We start from the raw sequence: 19,897 nt of genomic DNA, 5'->3' as shown, positions 1-19,897 counted from the left end.
GGTAGGAGCTACGACTCCCACTCCAGGCCCTGCAATCCAGTCCCTGCAAGCAGGAGGGGGCGCTGCCCGTGGAGGGGTCTCGTCACCCCTGCCCACCGGGGCCTCCCCTTTTCCCTCACAAGGAGCAGAGCCCCAGCGCCCTCCTTGGGGCCTCGGTTCCCCCAACCTTGGGACGGAGCTGCCGAGCCTGGGCGGGGGCCTGGTGCCGGGGGTGACGAGGCGACAGGGCCACCTCCCACCCCAGCTGCGCGTCGTGACGGTGCGGCATGTCCGCGTGGCGTGGCGGGGCCCCCGGGCGCACCGGGCCCGGCTGACAGCGGCTGTTCTCGTCCCGCGCAGAGAGCGTACTGCGGCCAGTGCAGTGAAAGGATATGGGGCCTTGCCAGGCAGGGCTACAGGTGCATCAACTGCAAACTGCTGGTCCATAAGCGCTGCCACGTGCTTGTCCCGCTGACCTGCAACAGGCATATGGTGAGTGGGGGCCGGGTACAGCCTGGGGGGGTGTCCACGCTGCCCCAGGGACCCTCGGCCTCCTTCTGTCCAGGTGGGGGGGCCCTGACACCGTCCCTGCCACCCGCGAGAGAGAGGAGGGGCTCCCGTGGGCTGCAGGGTGACGGCCCAGGCCAGCGGTCCGGGTCGCGCCCTCTTCCTGAGCCCCGGGAGCCCCCGGCACTCTTGGGGGCCGCAGGGTCCACCAGTAAGGAGCCTCCTGGATTGTGACGTCAGCCGTGGACCCCGGAGCTGGGGCCTGACTGCAGGCGACGCGAGATGGGGGCTGGGGGCGGGAGAGAGGAGTCAGCGTCAGCGTCAGCGTGTAAATACACGCGCTTTCTAAAGCACCTGCCGGGAAGGTCGCGGCCCGAGGGGCTGAGCGGTCACCTCGGCCTGTGGACTCACAGGTGACCTCAGCGCTCCTCTTCCCGTGTTCAGTGCGATGATGTAACAGTTGAATGATACGTGTCATGACGTGTGTTACAGTGTGTGTTACACAACAGGTGACTTACAAGTCTCCAGAAGCTCCGTCGTGGCGCCCGCCGGGTCACTGTGTTGCCGTCTCTCTGCAGGATTCTGTCATGCCTTCCCAGGAGCCTGCAGTGGACGACAAGAGTGACGACGTGGACCTCCCTTCCGAGGAGACGGATGGAAGTAGGGGCTGCTCGCCCCGCCCCCCCGGGAACAGCCGCCCGCCTCCCCTCCCCCCGGGCATCCTTTTAGATCCTCCCCTCTCTCCAGGGGCCAGTACCTGGGAGCATGCCCCGTGCTCGCCGCGGGACCGGGGAGGGCTCTCAGGGCCCCCCTCATCCGGGTCAGAGGTGGGCGGGTGGCCTTCCCTGGGCGCCCACGTCTCTGTGTGCTGCCGCCTGGGGAGCCCGGGGCGGGGTTGCCCTCTGTGCCGACTTCGGACGTTCTAAGAGGCACGTAGTGCAGCGGCCACCGTGGATACCCATCTCTGCGGAAAGGCCTGCTGTGCGCGCGGCAGGCTGCTGTGTAGTTCTTGAGTTTTAGTGGATTTTTTTTCTTTTTTCTTTCTTCTTTCTTTCTTTTTTTTTTTCGTTGGGGAGAGACTTTTTTTAATGCTAAGAAGCATTCAGAGAGTGATTTTGAGTACCAGTTGGACTGATGGCCCAGCTCTGAGCTTCTGCAGTTCTGTGGGCTGTTACAAGGGTGTGCAAGGGCCCTAGCCCTCGTTTGATAAATATGAGCTCCATCCCCTGGGATGGCAGGAGGCCACGGAGCATAAAACCCTTAGCACAGCACCTCATGTAAAGGAGACCCTTAACAAGTACCCATCCACCCAGCCCCCCGTCTGCATACCGTAAGAACAGAAGACTGGAAGGCTAGACACCAAAATCCTATGATCCGTCGCTTCCAGAAAAATCACTAGGGAAGCTTGTCACAAAGGCAGGTTCCCAGCCCCAGAAGTTCAGAGTCAGCAGGTCTGGGTGGGGCCCAGGAAGCTGCATTTTCTTAAGTCTCTAGTTGAGTCAGAAGTGGCTGCTCCAGGCCTTCACCCTGAGCACCGGCTGGCCTGGCGGCCTGGCCTGGGCCACTGTGTCTCCACAGAGGGGCAAGGGCCGTGGGGGTCTCAGGGCACGTCCCTGACAACGCCTGTAACACCCCTTTTTTCTTCCTCTCTTCACTAGTTGCTTATATTTCTTCAACCCGGAAACATGATAACATTGAAGATGAACCTGAGGTGAGTATAGCAGACGGCTCATCAGTATTTTCAGTGTCCTGTTGACAGGTGCATTAGCTCATTTCTGGGGCAGTCGTGGAAACTCGAATATGAACGAGGAGGGTTGGGGGGAGCACGGCCTTGCGGACATCGGGGATCGCGCACACTGAGGCTTCCAGGGCAGAGGTCTGTGAGGTCTTCCAGACATTTAGCGCAGAGGTGCTCTCTGTACAGCCGAATGGGCAGAGAGCGAGTGAACGTGGCAGCACGTCAGCCGTTGCTGAATCTCAGAGGTGAGGATATGGTGCTCATTGTACGTACTCTTTCACCGATGCAGAACTGGGCGTGGTGGGTCATTGGCTGAGTCTCTGTGAGCCCAAGCTTCAGGCCTGGTCTGAGCCTGGGTCAGGGGACCCCTCTGACCTCAGGATCCTCTTCTGTCAAGGGTGGATGATGATTGCACCTTTCCGTGAGGGTAAAGTGAGAGCATTTGTATAAACACTTAGCACCATGCCCGGCACACGGAAGCTTTCCATGGCACTGACTGCCGGCGTGGCCATTTCCACATCAGTACAGGTGGCTCAGGCCATCACGGTGGACCACGAGGGGCACACATGACCTCCACAAAGGAAACCCTGTGCTCTTGTGCTTTGAGAGAAAGCGGGAAGGCTGGCCCCTCGGGGGTGGGCTCACTCTGACCTGGCTGTCACGCCCACTCCAGCACCCAGGTTCTTACATTTTCCGCGGCCGCCACCCTCCCCCGTGGCAGGTGTCCCCGTCTCTGGGACTCAGTGCCTTGTGTGGCAGGGACGTTGGCACCCACAGGCAGCTCTCACGGGCCCTCTGGTTTGGGGGGATGGGGTGTCCGGGTGGGGGAGTCGGCCTGTTGGGCGGCAGTGAAGCGGGGTGGCAAGGCGGGGGGGAGATGACAGTGGGGAGATGACAGCTCCGGGAACAGGCCCTGCCGCCTTCACAGCTGGGTCTCAGCAGAGGCACATCCTTTATGAAGCCCCAGAGGCTGCTGCCCCAAAGGTTCATGGGGGCCCAATCCTGGCACCGTCTTCTGCTGCGGGTGAGGCCTTCCCACATCCTCTCCGCCCAGACCGCACAGCGGGTCCAGGGCTGACTCCTGAGCTGCAGTTTTTGTCAAATTTTATTTGCATAAAAGCCTGCCTTTATTTTCCGTGTGTGCTTTCCACACTACCAAGCAGCTCTGCAATTCTCAGCAGACACTGAGTGTCCTACAGTGTAACCCAGCTCTGACACCATCAACTGGGGGACAGATCCCCCAGGTCGGGGGCTCAGTCCCACAAGACGGACCCCTCCTCCCACTTTAGATGCCAGTTGCAAGTCCAGGTTGTCACCTGTGCTTCTGAGCGACTGGCTACAGATGGGAGGGTCCCATGACCCCCTCGTCAGGTTCAATTAATTTGTGAGAACGGCCCACAGGACTCAGAGAAACATTTCACTCACCAGATCACCGGGTTATTTTAAAGGGTTGTAACTCGGGAACAGCCAGCTGTAGGAGGCGCACAGGGTAAGGTGTGGGGAAGGGGCGAGGGCTTCCATGGTCTCTCTGAGCGAGCGCCACTCCCAAATCTCCACGTATTCACCAACCCAGAAGCTCTCCAAACCTGTCCTCTTGGGGGTTTACGGAGGCTTCGTTACACAGGCATGATGATTAAGTCATTGGCCACTGGCGATGGAGTCAACCTGTAGCCCCTCCCCCTCCTGGGAGGTCAGGGGATGGGACTGACCCTCTAATCCCAGGGTTGGTTCCCCTGGCAACCAGCTGCATCCTTAGGTAGCCTAGAGGCTTCCCTGTAGTTGCCTCGTTAACATAACAAAACACACCTTGCTGGCTCTCAGCACTTAGGAAACCCCCCCCCCCCCCCCCCAGGTTTTAGGAGCTGTGTGCCCGGAATGGGGCCCTAGAACAGATAGGAACTTGGTGTTACAAATCACAGCATCACAGCTGGACTCTGGGTGATAAATGAGGCTCAGGAAGTTGTGGTTCTGAGCAAGGACAGTCCCAGCTGGGGATCAACCTCTGTGCACAGGACCTCAGGGAACAGCAGCACCTTGAGAGGCCACACCTTTCCCAGGGTCAGTGTCCCCACCTGGACGTCTAGATCTTTGTACCTGGTCACTCTGTGTCTGGAGTGAGTCAGGAGCACTTCGTTACCCTCCCTCCGCCAGAGATAATTCTCAGGAGGGGAGCTTGTGCTCTTAACCACATTGCCTTTCTCTGTCATCGTATATTGTTTCTAGTGGTACTTGCTTTGGCAGGTCTTTCCAGACATTAGCGAGTTATGCTTTGCAACCCCCCAGGGAGGGCCAGGTGGCCTTCCGGCCGCTGCACCTATGGCCCTGGGGTGTGTGAGCCTGCGGCCACCTCCTCGGCCTGTCCAGGCGGGGCTGGCCCCGAGCATGCCTCCTCGCTTGCCGAGGGCCCACCGGTGGCTGATGACGGCTCTCGGATTTCCGGCCCCTTCCACCAGAAGCTCTTGGGGTTTGCTCCTGGGTGGCGCGGGGGTGGCGGCCTTTGGGACGGAGAGTCAGGACTTGTGAGCAGGACGGGGCTCTGGGCTCCGGGGCGCAGACGCCCCGTCTTCTCCTATCGCGTACGAGTCCCCTTCCCGCTTCCTCCTGTTTTGTCCTCCCTCCCTCAGGACCTCAAGCCGGTTATCGATGGAATGGACGGGATCAAAATATCTCAGGGGCTCGGGCTGCAGGACTTCGACCTGCTCAGGGTCATCGGGCGCGGGAGCTATGCCAAGGTCCTGCTGGTACGGCTGAAGAAGAACGATCAGGTCTACGCCATGAAGGTGGTGAAGAAGGAGCTGGTCCACGACGACGAGGTGAGGGCCCGCCTACTCGCTCCTTCGGATGGAAGTCAGCGCACGTAACCGAGTTTGCCACTTGACCGCTTTCAAGCGCACAGTTCAGTGGCGTTTAGCGCATTCACAGTGTCGGGCCACCCTCGCCACCACCCCGCTCCACACCCACTCATCCCCCAAAGGCCGCCCCGTCCCCGTGAGCAGTCCCCCGGCCCCTACGGCCGCCCACTGTCTCCGTGGATTTGCCTGTTGTGGACACTCTGTGTAAGTGGAACCGTGCGTTATGGGACCTTCTGTGTCCGGCTTCTCTCACGGAGCGTCGTGTTCTCAAGGTCCATCCACGTGGTAGCGGGTGTCTGCGCGTCCTTCCTTCCTTTTTAAGCCTCGGCCATGTTGCGTTTTACGGATCAACCCCGTCGGGCTTCTCTGTTCACCTGCTGACGGGCACTGGGCTTGTCTTTGCTTCCGCTGCTTGAGTCGCGCTGCCGTGAACGGCTCCGTGCGGTTATTTGCTTGAGTCCCTGTTTCCACTCCTCCTGGGTGTTTACCCAGGAGGGGAACTGCTGGGTCATAGGGAAATTCTATGTTTACCTTTTTGAGGAACAGCTAACCTGTGTTCACGGCAGCTGTGCCATTTTACGTTCCCAAGAGCAACGCGTGAGGTTCCCAACTTCTGCGCATTCTTGCCGATGCTTGCCATTTTCTGTTTTTTGACCATCGCTGTCCTAGTGGGTATGAAGTGGCTTTGATTGGCATTCCCATAGTGACAATGTATTGAGCTCCTTTTCATGGGCATCTTGGCTTGACGTACTTTTGACCTGTATCTTTGACCCCTGAACGGAGGTGACGTCCCTAAGAAGCAGAGAACTGACTTCACAGGGAGCGGTCACTCTGTTACGGTGCAGCCGCCGCTGACCCCTGAGGCCACTTGGCGCCCGTGGAGCGGGGGCCACGGGAGGGCTCCCCGGCCCAGGCTCGCAGTTCAGAGGGCAGAGCGGGGCTGCACCGAGTCCCCGCCTGTCCTCCCAGCAAGCGCGTTTGTGCAGTCCTCACACCGCCCAGCTGGCCCCTCAGCCCTGGGTGCTGAGCTTACAAGTGAGCTGGGGCGTCCGTGCCTCACAGCTGAGGAAGCGGAGGCCCCGGGAAGGGCGGGGTCCGGCTGGCGTCTTCGCTGCCGGTTGCAGCCCCGCAAGAGGATTCCAAGCCCCTTCCCAGCCTGCGGCAGGCGGGAGGGTTGATGGTGTGTGAGGGCTGGTTTCTAGAACGCTGAGAGGAGAGGCCTCCAGAGAGCGTTACTGCTGTGGTCGCTGTCGGCATCTTCGCACGTGGCCGTGACTGGAGCTCGGGCTCGGAGGTGGTCTCAGGGGAGCGAGACCCCAGGATCTGGCGCGCGGGCCAACTGTGCGTTTGTGAGAGACCCTGCCGTCCCGTGGCCCCCGTCCCAATCCCAGGAACCTGGGAACGGGACCTTATTTGGGGAGATGTAATCACAGATCCTGTGGCGGTCATGCTGGATCAGCTGGTGGGCCCTAAGTCCAGTGACGAGTGTCCTTTTAGAGAAAAGCAGGGAAAGATTTGAGACAGGAAGGAGGAAAAACACACACAGAGAAGTCACTGTGAAGACAGAGGCGGAGAAGGGCCAGAGTCCCCTGGAGGTGCAGGAAGGACCCTCCGCGGGGCCCTGGGCAGGCGCGGGGCCCTGTCCACACCCTGAGCCCAGAGGCTTCTGCGTCAGAGCAGCGAGAGGACACAGTTTGGAGGATTTAAGTCCCGAGGTCTGTGGCGCTTTGTTAAAATAGCGTGGGGAGTCCGGCAGGCGTGAGGCAGGTGGACCCGGGGGCATGGGGGAGGAGGCATCGTGCACCCACCGGCATTTCCTTCCTGAGCACCCGGGTGGCCAGGTGCCTGGGGGAACAGACGCAGGGACAGTCAAGGGCTCTGTTTGAGGCCGGCTCTGCGCATGAGACGCTGAGTGGGGACACCAGGTGGCCACTGCACAAGCGAGTGGAGCTGGGGGAGGTGGGTCTGGTCAGACAGAGCCATGCCACCCAGGCCGTTCCCGGGAGCGAGGGGCAGAGGGGTCAGGACCCAGCCCCAGGACGAGGAACCCAGACGGTCTTTGGCCACCAAAGGGCTGCTCACTGAGAGTCGGCTCATTCTTCCAGAAACCTTCAGGGGAAGGCAGGCTGCTTTGGACACATCCTGTTCCCGCTCACTTCCCAACCCCTGAGACAAGAGGTTTAACCCGGGGAATTCGGGGAATCTCGTCCGACTCTGCTTTCTGGGGTTGTAATGGAACCACAGCTGAGACTCTCAAGCTGAGTTTTCCGCAAGTTCCAGTGTGGATTGGGAGGGAGATAGCCCTGCCGTGGGAGCTGGTGCTTGGGAGATGGGTGTGGGGTGTTGGAGAAACCTCCACTCTCTGTTTCCTCCTGTCTTAAGTGGAGATGATAATACAGACTTTCCAAGGCTGCCACGGGCAGCACATGGGGCAGTGCGGGAGAGCCTGTAGCCCAGAGGCCAGTGCACAGCTGGGGATGGTGGCTTTGGTGATGGTGGTAGAAACGGTGAGAAATGTTCATGGTGATAGGTGACAGCTAACGATGCTGATGGTGGTGGAGATGGTGATGGTGAGGATGGGGATGATGATGGTGATGATGATGATGGTGATGTTGATGGTGGTGATGATGGTGGTGATGGTGGTGATGGTGGAGATGGTGGTGATGGTGGAGATGATGAAGGTGAAGGTGGCAGATGGTAATGGGTTACAGTGGTGGGGATGGTGATGGTGGTGGGCAGAATTTCTCAGCGGGCGTTTTCTTTTCCTCTCTGCATTGTCTTCCCTCAAGCAGAGTTGACATTCCTCTCTTGCCTCTCCTTCTCCAGGATGCCTGTGAAGTGTTCACACTCCCTGGCTTCTATTTCAGGATATTGACTGGGTACAGACAGAGAAGCACGTGTTTGAGCAGGCATCCAGCAACCCTTTCCTGGTCGGCTTACACTCCTGCTTCCAGACAACAAGTCGGTAAGAGAAAGGGGGTGCTTCTGGGATTCTGCTGCTTTCTGATCTGAACCGTGTGGAGGCTGTGCTGTCATGAGGTTTCTGCTGTCGTCTGTAGGGTCCTCCTGTTTGCAAGTATGGGGGCTTTTTGGTTCCTCAAACTAGCTTTGTTGTTCTCATTGGCTGGTGTCATATTAAGTAAATTTCATACAGAAGCAGCTAAATTCTTTAATTCTGTTTACAAATTACTTATTGAACGCATCCCACTGATACAAGCTTGGGATCAGGTATTGGGATGCCGCTGTGAATGGGAGGCCTGTCTTTGTGCTTATGGATCTCACTGATGAGTGGAATAAATTAATAAATGCTAAACAGCCTCACTTAGAAGCTTTGTACATATTAGAATTCTGCTTTTAAAAGGTTTGGAACTACTGGTCTAGGATATTCAACGTATACTCAGTTTGGAATTTTTTTGGCCAGATGACTTGAACTCACACAGTTTGTTTACTTGAGAAGTTACTATGTTCTGGGTCGGGGTGCTCAGGGCCCACCCCCAGGTTCGGTGACTTAGGAGAACTTTCAGGACACGGCACATCGTCAAACTCAAGGCTAAGGCTTGCTGCTGTGAAAGGATGTAAAGGGAAACGATGCACAGGGTAAAGTCGGGACGAAACCAGGCATGAGCCGCCCGGAGTCCCTCCCTGTGGAGTCCCACAGGACACCCTGAATTCCTCCACAGGGATTTGTGAAACTCGGGGTTTATTGTGGGCGGGTCACGTAGGCGCCTCTACCTGACACGTGCCGAAGTCCCAGACTCCCGGCGAGCAGCAGGTGTTCAGTGTAAACCGTGTTGTTTGTGCAGTGTGGTCACGGTGAGGCACGCTTATCGCTTGGGGAAGTTTTATGTCAGCGCAGGGAGCCGGTGACCGAGCGAGGGCCCGACTCTGCTAGGGCCCAGCGTGCAGACAAGCCTCTCTGCACAACGGTCTCGGTCCTGCTCTGCTCGCTCTCTGCTCGGGGCTTTGTTGTGATCACAGCAGTGACTCACCCCCCGACAGCCCCCGCATCCACCCCCACCTCTCCCCATCTTCAGTCCCCTGTTCCCACCGGAACTGGCGTTGCCCCCTCCCCAGATCTCAGTGATTCTGCCTCCTGAGTGGGTCTCAGACCCTCCCTTTCCCCCTGAGCCCCGGCTGCAGCCTCCTCGGGGCGTCCGGTCCCTGGGGCGCCAGGCTGTCAGTTCCCCCACGTTGGAACTGAGCCATGTTTCGAGAACGCAGATGTGAAGTATCCGTCACCTGCTTCAGAGCCCCGCGGCCACTCTCCCAGTTGCTTCTGGGAGGCAGTCCAGGCTCCTGGGCGTGTGGACGAGGCCCCTGCAACCAGCCCGCCCCTGGGTCCCTCTGTCCATCTTCGCCGCCCTGCCTGCCAGGCCGCTTTGCTCGCCTCCTCTTGCCCCGCCCGGGGCTCCGGGGGGGCCCAGCAGTAGTGTCCAGTGCACTTTCCTCACCTCTCTTTGGCTCTGACCAGCCTCTTGGGATTATGGGGCACGCCCGAGGGAGGGTGTCCCCTCAAACCCACGCTTCCTAAACGTATTGTGAGACGAGGCTTGCTGTGTTTTTCAGTTGACTTTACTGTATGAACTTGTAGGGTGTGGATGTACAAGGGTCAGATATTTCAGCCTCACTTCCAGCTCTGTTGCCCGCCGGCTCACGTGTTCCCAGGTGCGTTAAGGTTAGAACTGGAAAAAAAAAATCATCCCGTAGGTGTTTCTGTGTGAGCCCCACGACGCAGGCGCGCACTGTAGCGCCTTTCCAAACGGATGTGAGGAGCTGTGTTCCGGCCTTCACGTTCACGGCCGGGAGGCATCCCAGGAATCAGTAGCACCCGTGTCTAGTTCCTTTGCCTCCCCCTTTTATGGAATCCGTCAGTGACGTCTAGAAGCACCTGAGACCTGGTTAGTCAGGATAGGGTGTCTTTCCGGGCTGTTTCCACGTGCCTGCTTTGACGCCGGGTTACGATATATGCCTGTCCCCCACCACCCATGGTGTGAACTCCCTAAGAGCAGGGCCGGTGGGGGGGGTGTTTTTGTGCTCCCAGCAGTTGGTTCATACCTGGCACCTCGTAGGCAGTGGTGGTGCTAAAGGATAATTTTTTTAAGGTACAGTCATGTCCTTGGTACAGATATAAAGTGAGCGTGTGTCAGCGTTTATGTGACTCACTGATTAATGAGGGACTCGTCAGAGGTTACAGCCCGCTCACAGGAGAATTCAAGATCCTGCACACGTTGGGTGACGGGGACCCTGGGACTGGCCGATGCCTGGTGCCGAGCCGGCTGGGAGGCCGGGAGGGGCCCCGCCAGGCAGACTTCCTTTGCGAGTCTGTGGATGGCATTGTTGGTACAGAAGCCACCCGGTTGGAAAGTGGCTCAGAGACGGAGGGAGACCCCGGAAGCCGTGCCCTGGGAGGGTGGTGCCAGCAGAGCCTGGTTCCTCCGGAGACCCCGTCCTCATTTCAGTCTTTCAAAGCCTTTTGTGGTTCTCCTGACAGCGGTACCAGCAGAGGCTTGGAGCCGACAGCTGGGCTTCAAGTGCCAGCCCCCCCTTACTGTCCGGGCGACCTTGCACAGGGCACCCTCTCTGGGCCCCATCTCAGCCCTGGGACAGGGAATGGCAGGGATGCCCACCTCAGGGGCTGGCTCTGGGTCCGTCAGTTAAACGTTTACAGCCAGGAAGGCCCCGCTGCCGGGGAACTGTGAATAATGTGAGCTTCGGCTGAAAGGGCCTTTCTTCCTGGGGGCGCTGGGCCTTGGAACAAACAGACGCAACCTCGTGTCTGAGCCCCCGAGGACACAGGAACCAGCAGCTGCCCTGCCCCACGTGGGGCGGCTGTCAGCACCGCGCCCACTGCTGCTGGTGAGTGAGGAGCGTGGCCACTAGGACCCCCGGGCGGACCGGAGACGGAAACTGGGAGGCTGGGTGGGCAGGTTGGCGGCGGGGACGTGGCTGGGACGGGCGTGCGGGCCACCTCGACCCTTCCTGTGGGCTCCTCGCCGCGCCGCCGCCCCGAGGGCCTGCCGTGGTGCCAGGAGCCGGCGCAGCCCTTGCAGCGCCACCAAACACAGCGGACACCCGCTCCACTCCGGAGCTGTGCCCGCGGGCCGCCACCAGCAAAAATCTGGTAAATAAGACACAGTTTCTCACAAGCAGTTATCAGAAGGGGGTCTCTGGATGGGAAGAAAATAAGCATTTCTTTTTTCTCCCCAAATCCAGTAGTGCCATCCGGCTGTGCCGTGTTCCGTGTTCACTCATGGACGTGGAATCCGGAACGTTACAGTCGTCATTAATGTCGCCATGTGTATACACAGGGTACAGAGCACCACGTGTGTACAAATGTATGCAGATGGTACAGTGGGGTTTTATTTTTAATTTTTTAATAAATGTATTTATGTATGTATGTATTTATTTATTTTTGGCTGCATTGGGTCTTCGGTGCTGCACGCGGGCTTTTCTCTAGTTGCGGCGAGCGGGGCCTACTCTTCATTGCTGTGCACGGGCTTCTCATTGCGGTGGCTTCTCTTGTTGCGGAGCACGGGCTCCAAGCGTGCGGGCTTCAGTAGTTGTGGCGCATGGGCTCAGTAGTTGTGGCTCGCAGGCTCTAGAGCACAGGCTCAGTAGTTGTGGCGCACGGGCTTAGTTGCTCTGCGGCATGTGGGATCTTCCCGGACCAGGGCTCGAACCCATGACCCCTGCATTGGCAGGTGGATTCCTAACCACTGCGCCACCAGGAAAGTCCCACAATGGGGTTTTAGTATAAAATAAATATCTGTGTTACGGAAAAACCATCATTCATATCCACACAGCCCATCTTTTCTAAACAACAGCCAAAATTAACTACGAAATGGCCAAAACAGGGGAAACTGCTTCAGTTTAAGCTATTGTGGGGAAAACGGGTGATCGAGAGACGGTAGCTGAAAATCTGTTTCTCCCTCCCCCCAACCCCCCACTTTAGATTGTAGTTTGGGGAGCTTTTTCTCGCTTCTGCGTGATCTCAGATCACAGATGAGCAAGCCACCAGTAAAATATTTACAGTCAACCTGCTGTTCTAAAATAAAACCTTTTAACCGTTGGCCCAATTGGTTATCTATGTTCATCTACGGACGCAGATGCTTCTTCCCCTTTAAAGAAGAACAAAGCGGTTGTGCCTTGTTTGCAGTGCCCACTTAGACGCTAAACTCAGTTCTTCCTGGCTCCCGGTGGCTTCGAGATGTGAAACGCCTTGTGTGTTAGGCTTTGTAAATCGCACCTAAGGACTTACCTGCAGCTCTGGAGAGACCTCAGCCTGGACGGGGTCCCGGGGCCCCATACAGGGGGGCCACAGCGTGCACGTGCACCCTGGGAACGCCGTCAAGGTGGGGTGGGGGCAGAGCCCACGAGGGAAGGTCGCACGGGTGTGTCCCAGGGGAAGCGGCTGTGCCGGGGAAGGATGAGGAAGGGCTTGCCGGTGGGACGGCTTCCAAAAGCACCACAATCCTCAGCCGGGGACGCAAGACCTGCTGGGCGAGGAGGCCTGAGGGAGGCCTAGAGGGAGACGAGGACGGTGAGTTCGCCCAATGCCAGGGAGAGCGTGGCAGGACTGACGAACGCTGGGCGCTGCTGGGGCGGCAGGCGGGGTCCGACGTGGAGAGCTGGGGGCGCGGGGCGAGCACGTGTCCAGTGGGCGGTGCGGACATGGGGCTGGGAAGCGGGAGCCGAGGGGGAGCCGGGGCCACGTGAGTTGTTGCCATGGTGAGAAGCAGGTAGGCCTGCGGTGAGCAGACCCAGGGCCCAGTCTGACCTCCGCCCGCTCCTGATGGAGGGTCAGGAAGATCCGGTTCCCGGGGGCCCTGGTGATGGTCACGGGACACCTGTGACCGCTGCGCGAGGATGCACCCATGGGGCCGTGCACGCGGCGGGAATCATCCGCGACCTTGAGGGGCAGGTGCTCCCTCCTTGGGAACGTGAGTCACTGTACTTTCCAAAGGCAGTAAATTTGTTCCAGTCGTAATTTAAACCCAGAATAGAAAGCGCGGCGCTGAGTGACAGTGGGCGTGGGCGGAGCCACGTCAGCCTCTGTTCTCCACCTGGATCCCCTGCGTCCCCTAAAATGGTCCAAATGCAGCCCTGACCCCTCAGGCTACCAAGCAGGACCCCTCGGGCTAGAGTGCCCGGCACGAGGGCGCACGTGGGGAGAAGGGACCCCCCCGCTGGAAGTGAGTCGAGGCTCACCGGAACACTCCGGAGGTTTCAGGACCTCGCAGTATTTTTCCATCGTGTGGGTGGACCGCGCTCTCTCTGGGAACACTGTGGCAGCCGTGTGGATCACCCCACGGCCCCGGACAGTGAGGGACCCTTGGGGCGTGGCCTCTGTCCGCCTAGCCCAGGGGCCTGAGTCCTCCTGCCGCTGTGCCCACACACAGCCTTCACTGAGTGTGGTTCCTTCTTTCTTCCTAATCTGGAGGCGACTGGCTGCTTTCAGACCAGGGCAAGTGGGTGGCGGGGGCGTGTTATTGCCGTGTGCTTGGGGACGGACGTGCACGGGCAGGGGACATGCTCTCCATGAGCTGGCGTCCTTGGACCCTCCCGTTAGGATGCGGTGACCCCGGTGCCCCACGCAGCCACTGCCTGACTGATGTGACGCCCTGTGCAGCTGCATGCCTCCCCTGGACAGGGCCTCGCTAGAGCCGGGCATGGGGGCTCCTTCTGTCGAAGTAACTGTCAGGACCAGACCTGAAATTGTGCTTTTGCCGACTATTAAAGGACATCAGAAACCACGCAAAAGGGTAGCTCCTTTTTTTAAAAAAAAACTTGACGCAATTTTAAAACGCAGGAAAGTGAAAGGAGGAAGTAACTTTTGTGCACGCTCCCTGGTCTTAATCATTGACACGTTTTGCTGCTTGTTTTTCCTTTTTGCTGTTTATTTCTCCATGTGGACTTTGGAATCAACCTGTCCAGCTCCGGAAAGGAAGACAGGGCATCCTTAGGATGCAGGCGCTTCCTACTCAGTCACGTGGTTTCCCTTTTCGTCTGCTCTTTCGGGAGATCTTAAAGTTTTTCTTCATGCAGGGTTTTCAGTTCCTCGCTTAATTTTTGTCCTGAGTGTTTCTCTCTTCTGTTTCTACTATAAGTGAGGTCTTTTCTTCCATTAAAGCAACAAGCAACGTAATGTGGTTTCTGCACATTGATTTCGGGCCCTTTGCCTCATGATTCTCTTTCTCCAGTAAATTTCAGGTGGTTTTCTTGCATTTCCGGATGTGCAGTGATAACATCTGCAGACGATGCTGTTACCCCCTCCTTCCCAATTCGTGCCCCTGTTCATTTCTGTCTCTAATGACATCAGCCAGTACCTACCGCATTTGGGGACTGGTGGTGGTGGGCAAACCTGTCCCCTTCCTGACCCCAAGGGAACGCGTCTGGTGTTGGCACTGAGAGCCCAGCGCCAGCTGCTGTGGGCCAGTGGGGTGTCAGGAACGCAGAACCAGACCGCGCTGGCATTCCAGTCAAATGTGTTGGCGTTCGCTACAGCAAGGGGCTCGGGGGCATTGGGGGAGGGAGGGAGCAGCAGGGACCAGGGTCTCCACCTGCGGCCATCGCCCTGGGTTCTGGGTCCACAGGGGCCCCGTCTGACAAGGCTGGAGGCTAAGGAGGTGCTGCCCCTGTCTGGCTTTTGGGAACAGGATCACCCCCTACGGACTCCTGGACCCCATCACCCCATCTCCCCCCAGAGCCTCAGAAACACAGCTCAAAGACTCCCAGACCCAGCAGTGGGGAGGTTACAGACATGCCAATAACCGGCATGGAGTTACAGTTTGTCTGAAGGAAGTTTACACCTCTTTTTATTTTATTGTCAAGGAAGAATATGGAATTTTTCCAAAGGTCTTCTCACCATTTCTGGAGGTGATTGTTATGATTTTTACTCCTCGGGGCCTCCTAAAATGATGAATTGTATCATTATAACATATTTCCCAGGGTTGAACTCTCCTTGAATTCCTGGGGAAACGCATGCCTGGTCTTAGTGTACAATTCTGTTAATGTGCTTTTGAGTTCAGTTTTCTGATCTTATTTAGGAGTTTTTCATTGATGTTGATATTGATGTCTGATCCATCTATAGTTAGTTCCCCTTATACGGTCTTTATTAGATTTTTGCATTTTCCTTATTTTTTTACTCTCTGGAACATTCTAAATCTCATTGAAATGATCTCTTGGCAGGATTCCCTGAATCTGCTGGGGCCTAGGGTGTTTCAGAGGGCAGCTTCCCTCTCTCCACCACCCAGTTGTGTTTGCTGTAATTTTTATATTTTTTAGGTGTGCCATCCTCATGCTGGTCCTTCTGTAGCTGCTTCGCTGTCTTGGTGTCTCCTGCTTTGCTCGATTTCATCACGAGGCATGACTCCCGAGTCTGGGAAGCGCTAGGGTTCACGTTCCGTGCGTCCTTCACATGTGAGAGCACAGGCGCGTGAGCCAGGCTCAGCCAGGTCCCCTTGCCCTCGAACACAGACGGGTGCTTGGTGGTGTGTCCGTCCAGCACTCGTCGTCCATGGGGAGATGGAGACAAGCTGTGCATCCCCCCGCTCCAGGAGGAGGTTTTTCTGGGCCTGGAGTCGCCAGCTTCCCTTTTCTGTTGGCAGCCGTCCCAGAGCCGTGGGCTCTGCTTTGCACGCGCACCGTGATCACTGTGAGCATCCTTCCGAGTCAGGGTTTGGGTTCTGACCATGCCTGCCCTGGGGCTCGCCTTGCGTTTCTGATTTGTGTTTTCATTCAGGAATGAGGGTGGGCTCTCCTGAGATGCTCCCTTTGGCCCTCAGCCTCCTTTCCTGTCTGTCGTTCATTGTCGGGAGCCCAGGTGCTTGTCTGCTTCCTCTTTTCCTTTCTTCTCTCCCTGAGCTCCTCTGGGGGGCGGCCACCCCTGTGATAGGGGGTCGGTAACTGGAGGTGGGGCTCCAGACGTGGGTTCTGGATTCATCCAAATCACCCGGTATCAGATCTTATTAGACAGTAACTGTGTGATCCTGGGAAAGTTACTTCACCTCCCAGTGCCTCAGTGTTCCTGTCTGTAAAATAGGGAAACTCCTAGAACCTACTGCACGGTTCTCAGGTTAAGTTTTATACACAGATGTGCTTGGAACAGCGCCTGACGTTTTGTGAGGGCTGTAAAAGCTGCTCTTCTTGTTATTTTTTACACCAGGGGTCGACACTTTTTTTCAAAAGACCAGATAGTAAGTATTTTCACCTTTGAGGGCCACACGGTCTCTGTGACAGCTACTCACTGGGGTTCGGACAGACAAAGACAGTGTTCCGATAAAGCTTTATTGACAGACATGGGTGGGGGGCCAGATGCAGCCAGCTGCTGGTGTCCATGTGGCATTACCTCTTGATCTCAGCACACTGTCCCATGCCATCGGTGTCTCCTCTGAGCGAGGTATGGGGCTGGTGTTTTTTTTTATATATGTATATATAAATTTGTTTATTTATTTTTGGCTGCATTGGGTCTTTGTTGCTGCACGCGGGCTTTCTCTAGTTGCAGCGAGCGGGGGCTACTCTTCATTGCGGTGCACGGGCTTCTCATTGCAGTGGCTTCTCTTTTTGCGGAGCACGGGCTCTAGGTGCACGGGCTTCAGTAGTTGTGGCACACAGGCTCAATAGTTGTGGCACGTGGGCTCAATAGTTGTGGTGCAGGCAGCATGTGGGATCTTACTGGACCAGGGCTTGAACCCACGTCCCCTGAATTGGCAGGCGGATTCTTAACCACTGCACCACCAGGGAAGCCCGGGGCTGGTGTTTTATCCCATGGGGGCTGTGGGGAGGTAGGGGCCTGGCCTGACTTATCCCCGAGCTGAGGAGAGCATCTCCCATGCAGACGGGGCCACGGTCCCCTCTTCCCCTGCCCCCGGCGCCCTCAGCCATCGGACAGGCCCCACATCCCAGGTTTTCCTCAGGTGATGGGGGACAGGCACGTAGGACCGGCCTCTGGCCTCTGCTCCTGCCCTGGTCCCAGCCTGTGAGTTGACTGTGGTGTTTACTCCCCTTTCTGTCTCCAGCTCTTGATGAATCCTGTTTTGCGAGGTTTTACTATATTTTGCACATTCTGTTAAGTACCGAGGAAACGTAAGCTGCTGTCTCGGCCCCAGGGGTGGCTTCTTTCCCATCCTGGCATCACACACGTGCCAACTGTGGCTGCGCCCCAGGGGCTCACGTGCAGGGACGCGGGAGGCCCGACATGGCAGAGCCCCGGGCGTGAAGCCCAGAGACGGCCTTCAGCTGCGCTTGGCCATGGACATCGGGGCGTTTTGTCACAGCAGCCAGCTCGTCTGAGTCACACAAAGCATTGTCATCAGAGCGAATCAGCCCCTGACGGCTCTGGTGGGGTTTTGCTCTAAAGAAATGTTGAAAGTAGTACACCTGAAAGTAACACAACATTGTAAATCCAGTATACTCCTGTAAAAATTAAAAAGGAAAAAGAAAAAGTGAAATGTTGGGAGTAGTATTAAGATTTATTTGTAGAATGAAAAAAATCTTTAGATATACAGTTGCTTTAAGAAAAAAAAAACTCCCTGCTCTGTTCTTGTAGCTGATCAGTTTCACAAATTAAATAAATTCCTTGATCAGCAAGTTACCTGAGACCCGGGGCCCCAGGCGACAGCCACAGACCAGCTGAACGTGTCCCCGCGTCCACGCGTAGAGATGTGGCTTCTCTTGAAACTCCCTTGACGGGCTTTCCCCTGGATACAGAAAGGAAACTACCATTGCTTCTTCTTCTCTGGGTTCTTAAATGTCCCCTTAAATTTCTTCTGCTCCCTAAGCCATCGTGTCGGTGTCTGTCTCTAGCATTGGCGTGTTTCTTCCTTTTCTCTGGAATGGCGTTGCTTTCTGTCCCTGTGTGGGCGGCCACATCCGTTTCCTGGGGAGCACCCACGTTGGGGTGAACACACCTCCTGGGGCTGCATGATTCCGGGTCCTGGTGGCAAATACCGTCCTGTGCTTTGATGTCACGGAGTTGTTAGTAAACGCTTTTCTTAAAAACCGTGCGGTCTTAGGCCTCTCCGCAGGGGTCGAGGACCTGCACAGCACTTCCCTCGGGGTAGCTGCCAGGATTAGACGTGCACATGTGTTGGAATAGTGCCCGACGGTCAGCGGGGGCTGTACAGCTGTCGTTTGTCCTTGCTGTCTGTAGCGGGTCGGCAAGCTTTTTCCGTCTCTCACCTCTGTTGTAGTGTGAAAGCAGCCACAGGCAAAATGTGCGTGAGTACAATCTGCCTGCAAAACGGGCGGACCGTGTCAGGGCCAGGGCTCCTGGACCCTTTCCGAGAGCATCCTTTGGAGGCAGGGGAGCCGCCCCGCCCCCACAGAGGAGCTGGGTTTTCTCCAGGATGACAGGGAGGGCTCTGGCTACCCACCCCGTGGTCAGGCTTTTGTCTCCATTTCTGCTATTTATGTATTTAGGAGTTGTTTCTAGTCTAAATATGTAATCAGAGACTTGGAAGGCGATTTGCAGCTCGTTCACTTGCTCCGTGTTAAAGGACGTCATCACTGAATCAGGGATGCAGACAGGCTGGGGGGCCGGCGGGTTTGCTCCCCTCCCTCTGTGCTCCCAACTCTCCAAAAGCGCCCAGAGGAGCCGTTGACCTAAAAATCCACGAGCTGCCCTCAGCAGGGTATTTCTGGAAAATCGTGGGTGAATTTAATTTTGAAAATGGAACCTTATTAAATGCGAGAAGGATCTTATCAGAAAAGAAACCACATGGTAAATGGTAAATTGTTTGGAGACTTGAAGGGCCCTGACTGTATCCAGAGGACGGATCTGTCAGTCACAGGGATCCTCCCGCCAGAGGCCCCGACCCCGCTGCCCCCAGCCCCCCTCCTGGAGGGCAGCTGGCATCGCCGACTCCCTGTGGCCAGGTCAGCGAGCCTGACCCTCCCCCTTGGGACCTGCTGTTCAGGGAGGGTCCCACCCACTCCTTCCCCTCCTGGCTGCCCAGCCCACTGGCGATCTTGTGGCCTCTGCCTCAGGCCCTCCTGGCCAGCGCACCTGTGCTCTCACCTGGGCACCTCCTCCCCCTCCGCCTGCCCTTCCCCCCTCCCTGGGGTCCATCCAGACAGCAGCCAGAGGGTCATTCGCATCACCTGGCTTGTGCACCTGCCCTTCTGGCTTCTCCTGCCGAGCCGGGCCCCTTGGCCTACAGGGTGGTCCCTCAGCTCTCTGCCCTCCCCCGTGGCCCCTCCCCGTCCCCCCACCCTCCGGGCTTCTGCTCCCTGGGGAGGCCTTCTGCGGCCACCCAGCCACGTAGTGCCCTCCCTGCCCCAGTGGGCCTCCGGCCACCAGCCCTGCCTTATTTTTACCTTTTTTAACCAAAGGCAGGCCTGGCGTCCCTGGGAGAACAAATAACCGTGTTGGATGCGGCGAGTGGTGAACAAGAGTGTCTCTCCTGAGTTTTACTGCATCGGGGTCAGAGCTGAGCGGCTTCCCCCGGACCCCAGAGTGGGGCGGGCAGCCCCGGTCACCGCCTTCCCTGGGCCTCTCAGGAGGGTGACCGGCCAGAGAGGGGGACCCCTGGGGGTCCCGGCCGCGCTTGTGACCCTGGCCTCCCCGCCATGTGTCCCGCAGGTTGTTCCTGGTCATCGAGTACGTCAACGGGGGTGACCTCATGTTCCACATGCAGAGGCAGAGAAAGCTGCCCGAGGAACACGCCAGGTGGGTGCAGCCGGGAGTAGGGGGACCTGGGGGGGGGGCGGGTGGGGGAAGTGGATTTGGGGAAGGGGCGCAGGGGGTCACTGCCTCCTGCCAGGGGCCAGGCCAGAGCCGGGAGGGTCCTGGGAGTGGCCGATCCCCTGGAGCACTGCGTGT

General features: G+C 57.5%; 1 protein-coding gene across 3 annotated transcripts in view; it reads left to right on the top strand.

The window, feature by feature from the left end:
* The window catches only part of PRKCZ (protein kinase C zeta), a 99,176-nt gene that overhangs the window by 72,015 nt on the left and 7,264 nt on the right, over positions 1–19,897 (top strand). For all 3 annotated transcript variants that reach the window (XM_082404402.1, XM_082404401.1, XM_082404403.1), the window contains 6 exons: positions 340–471; positions 1,065–1,146; positions 2,145–2,197; positions 4,849–5,037; positions 7,944–8,041; positions 19,658–19,744. In XM_082404402.1, coding sequence (XP_082260528.1) covers positions 340–471; positions 1,065–1,146; positions 2,145–2,197; positions 4,849–5,037; positions 7,944–8,041; positions 19,658–19,744 — 641 coding nt within the window. The remainder of the gene's footprint in view (positions 1–339; positions 472–1,064; positions 1,147–2,144; positions 2,198–4,848; positions 5,038–7,943; positions 8,042–19,657; positions 19,745–19,897) is intronic.

Source organism: Balaenoptera borealis, assembly GCF_965194805.1.
Source record: "Balaenoptera borealis genome assembly, chromosome: 1".
NCBI classification, from domain to species: Eukaryota; Metazoa; Chordata; class Mammalia; order Artiodactyla; family Balaenopteridae; genus Balaenoptera; species Balaenoptera borealis.
The sequence above is the reverse complement of the archived record's forward strand: the minus strand, read 5'-3'. Positions and strand labels throughout refer to the sequence as shown.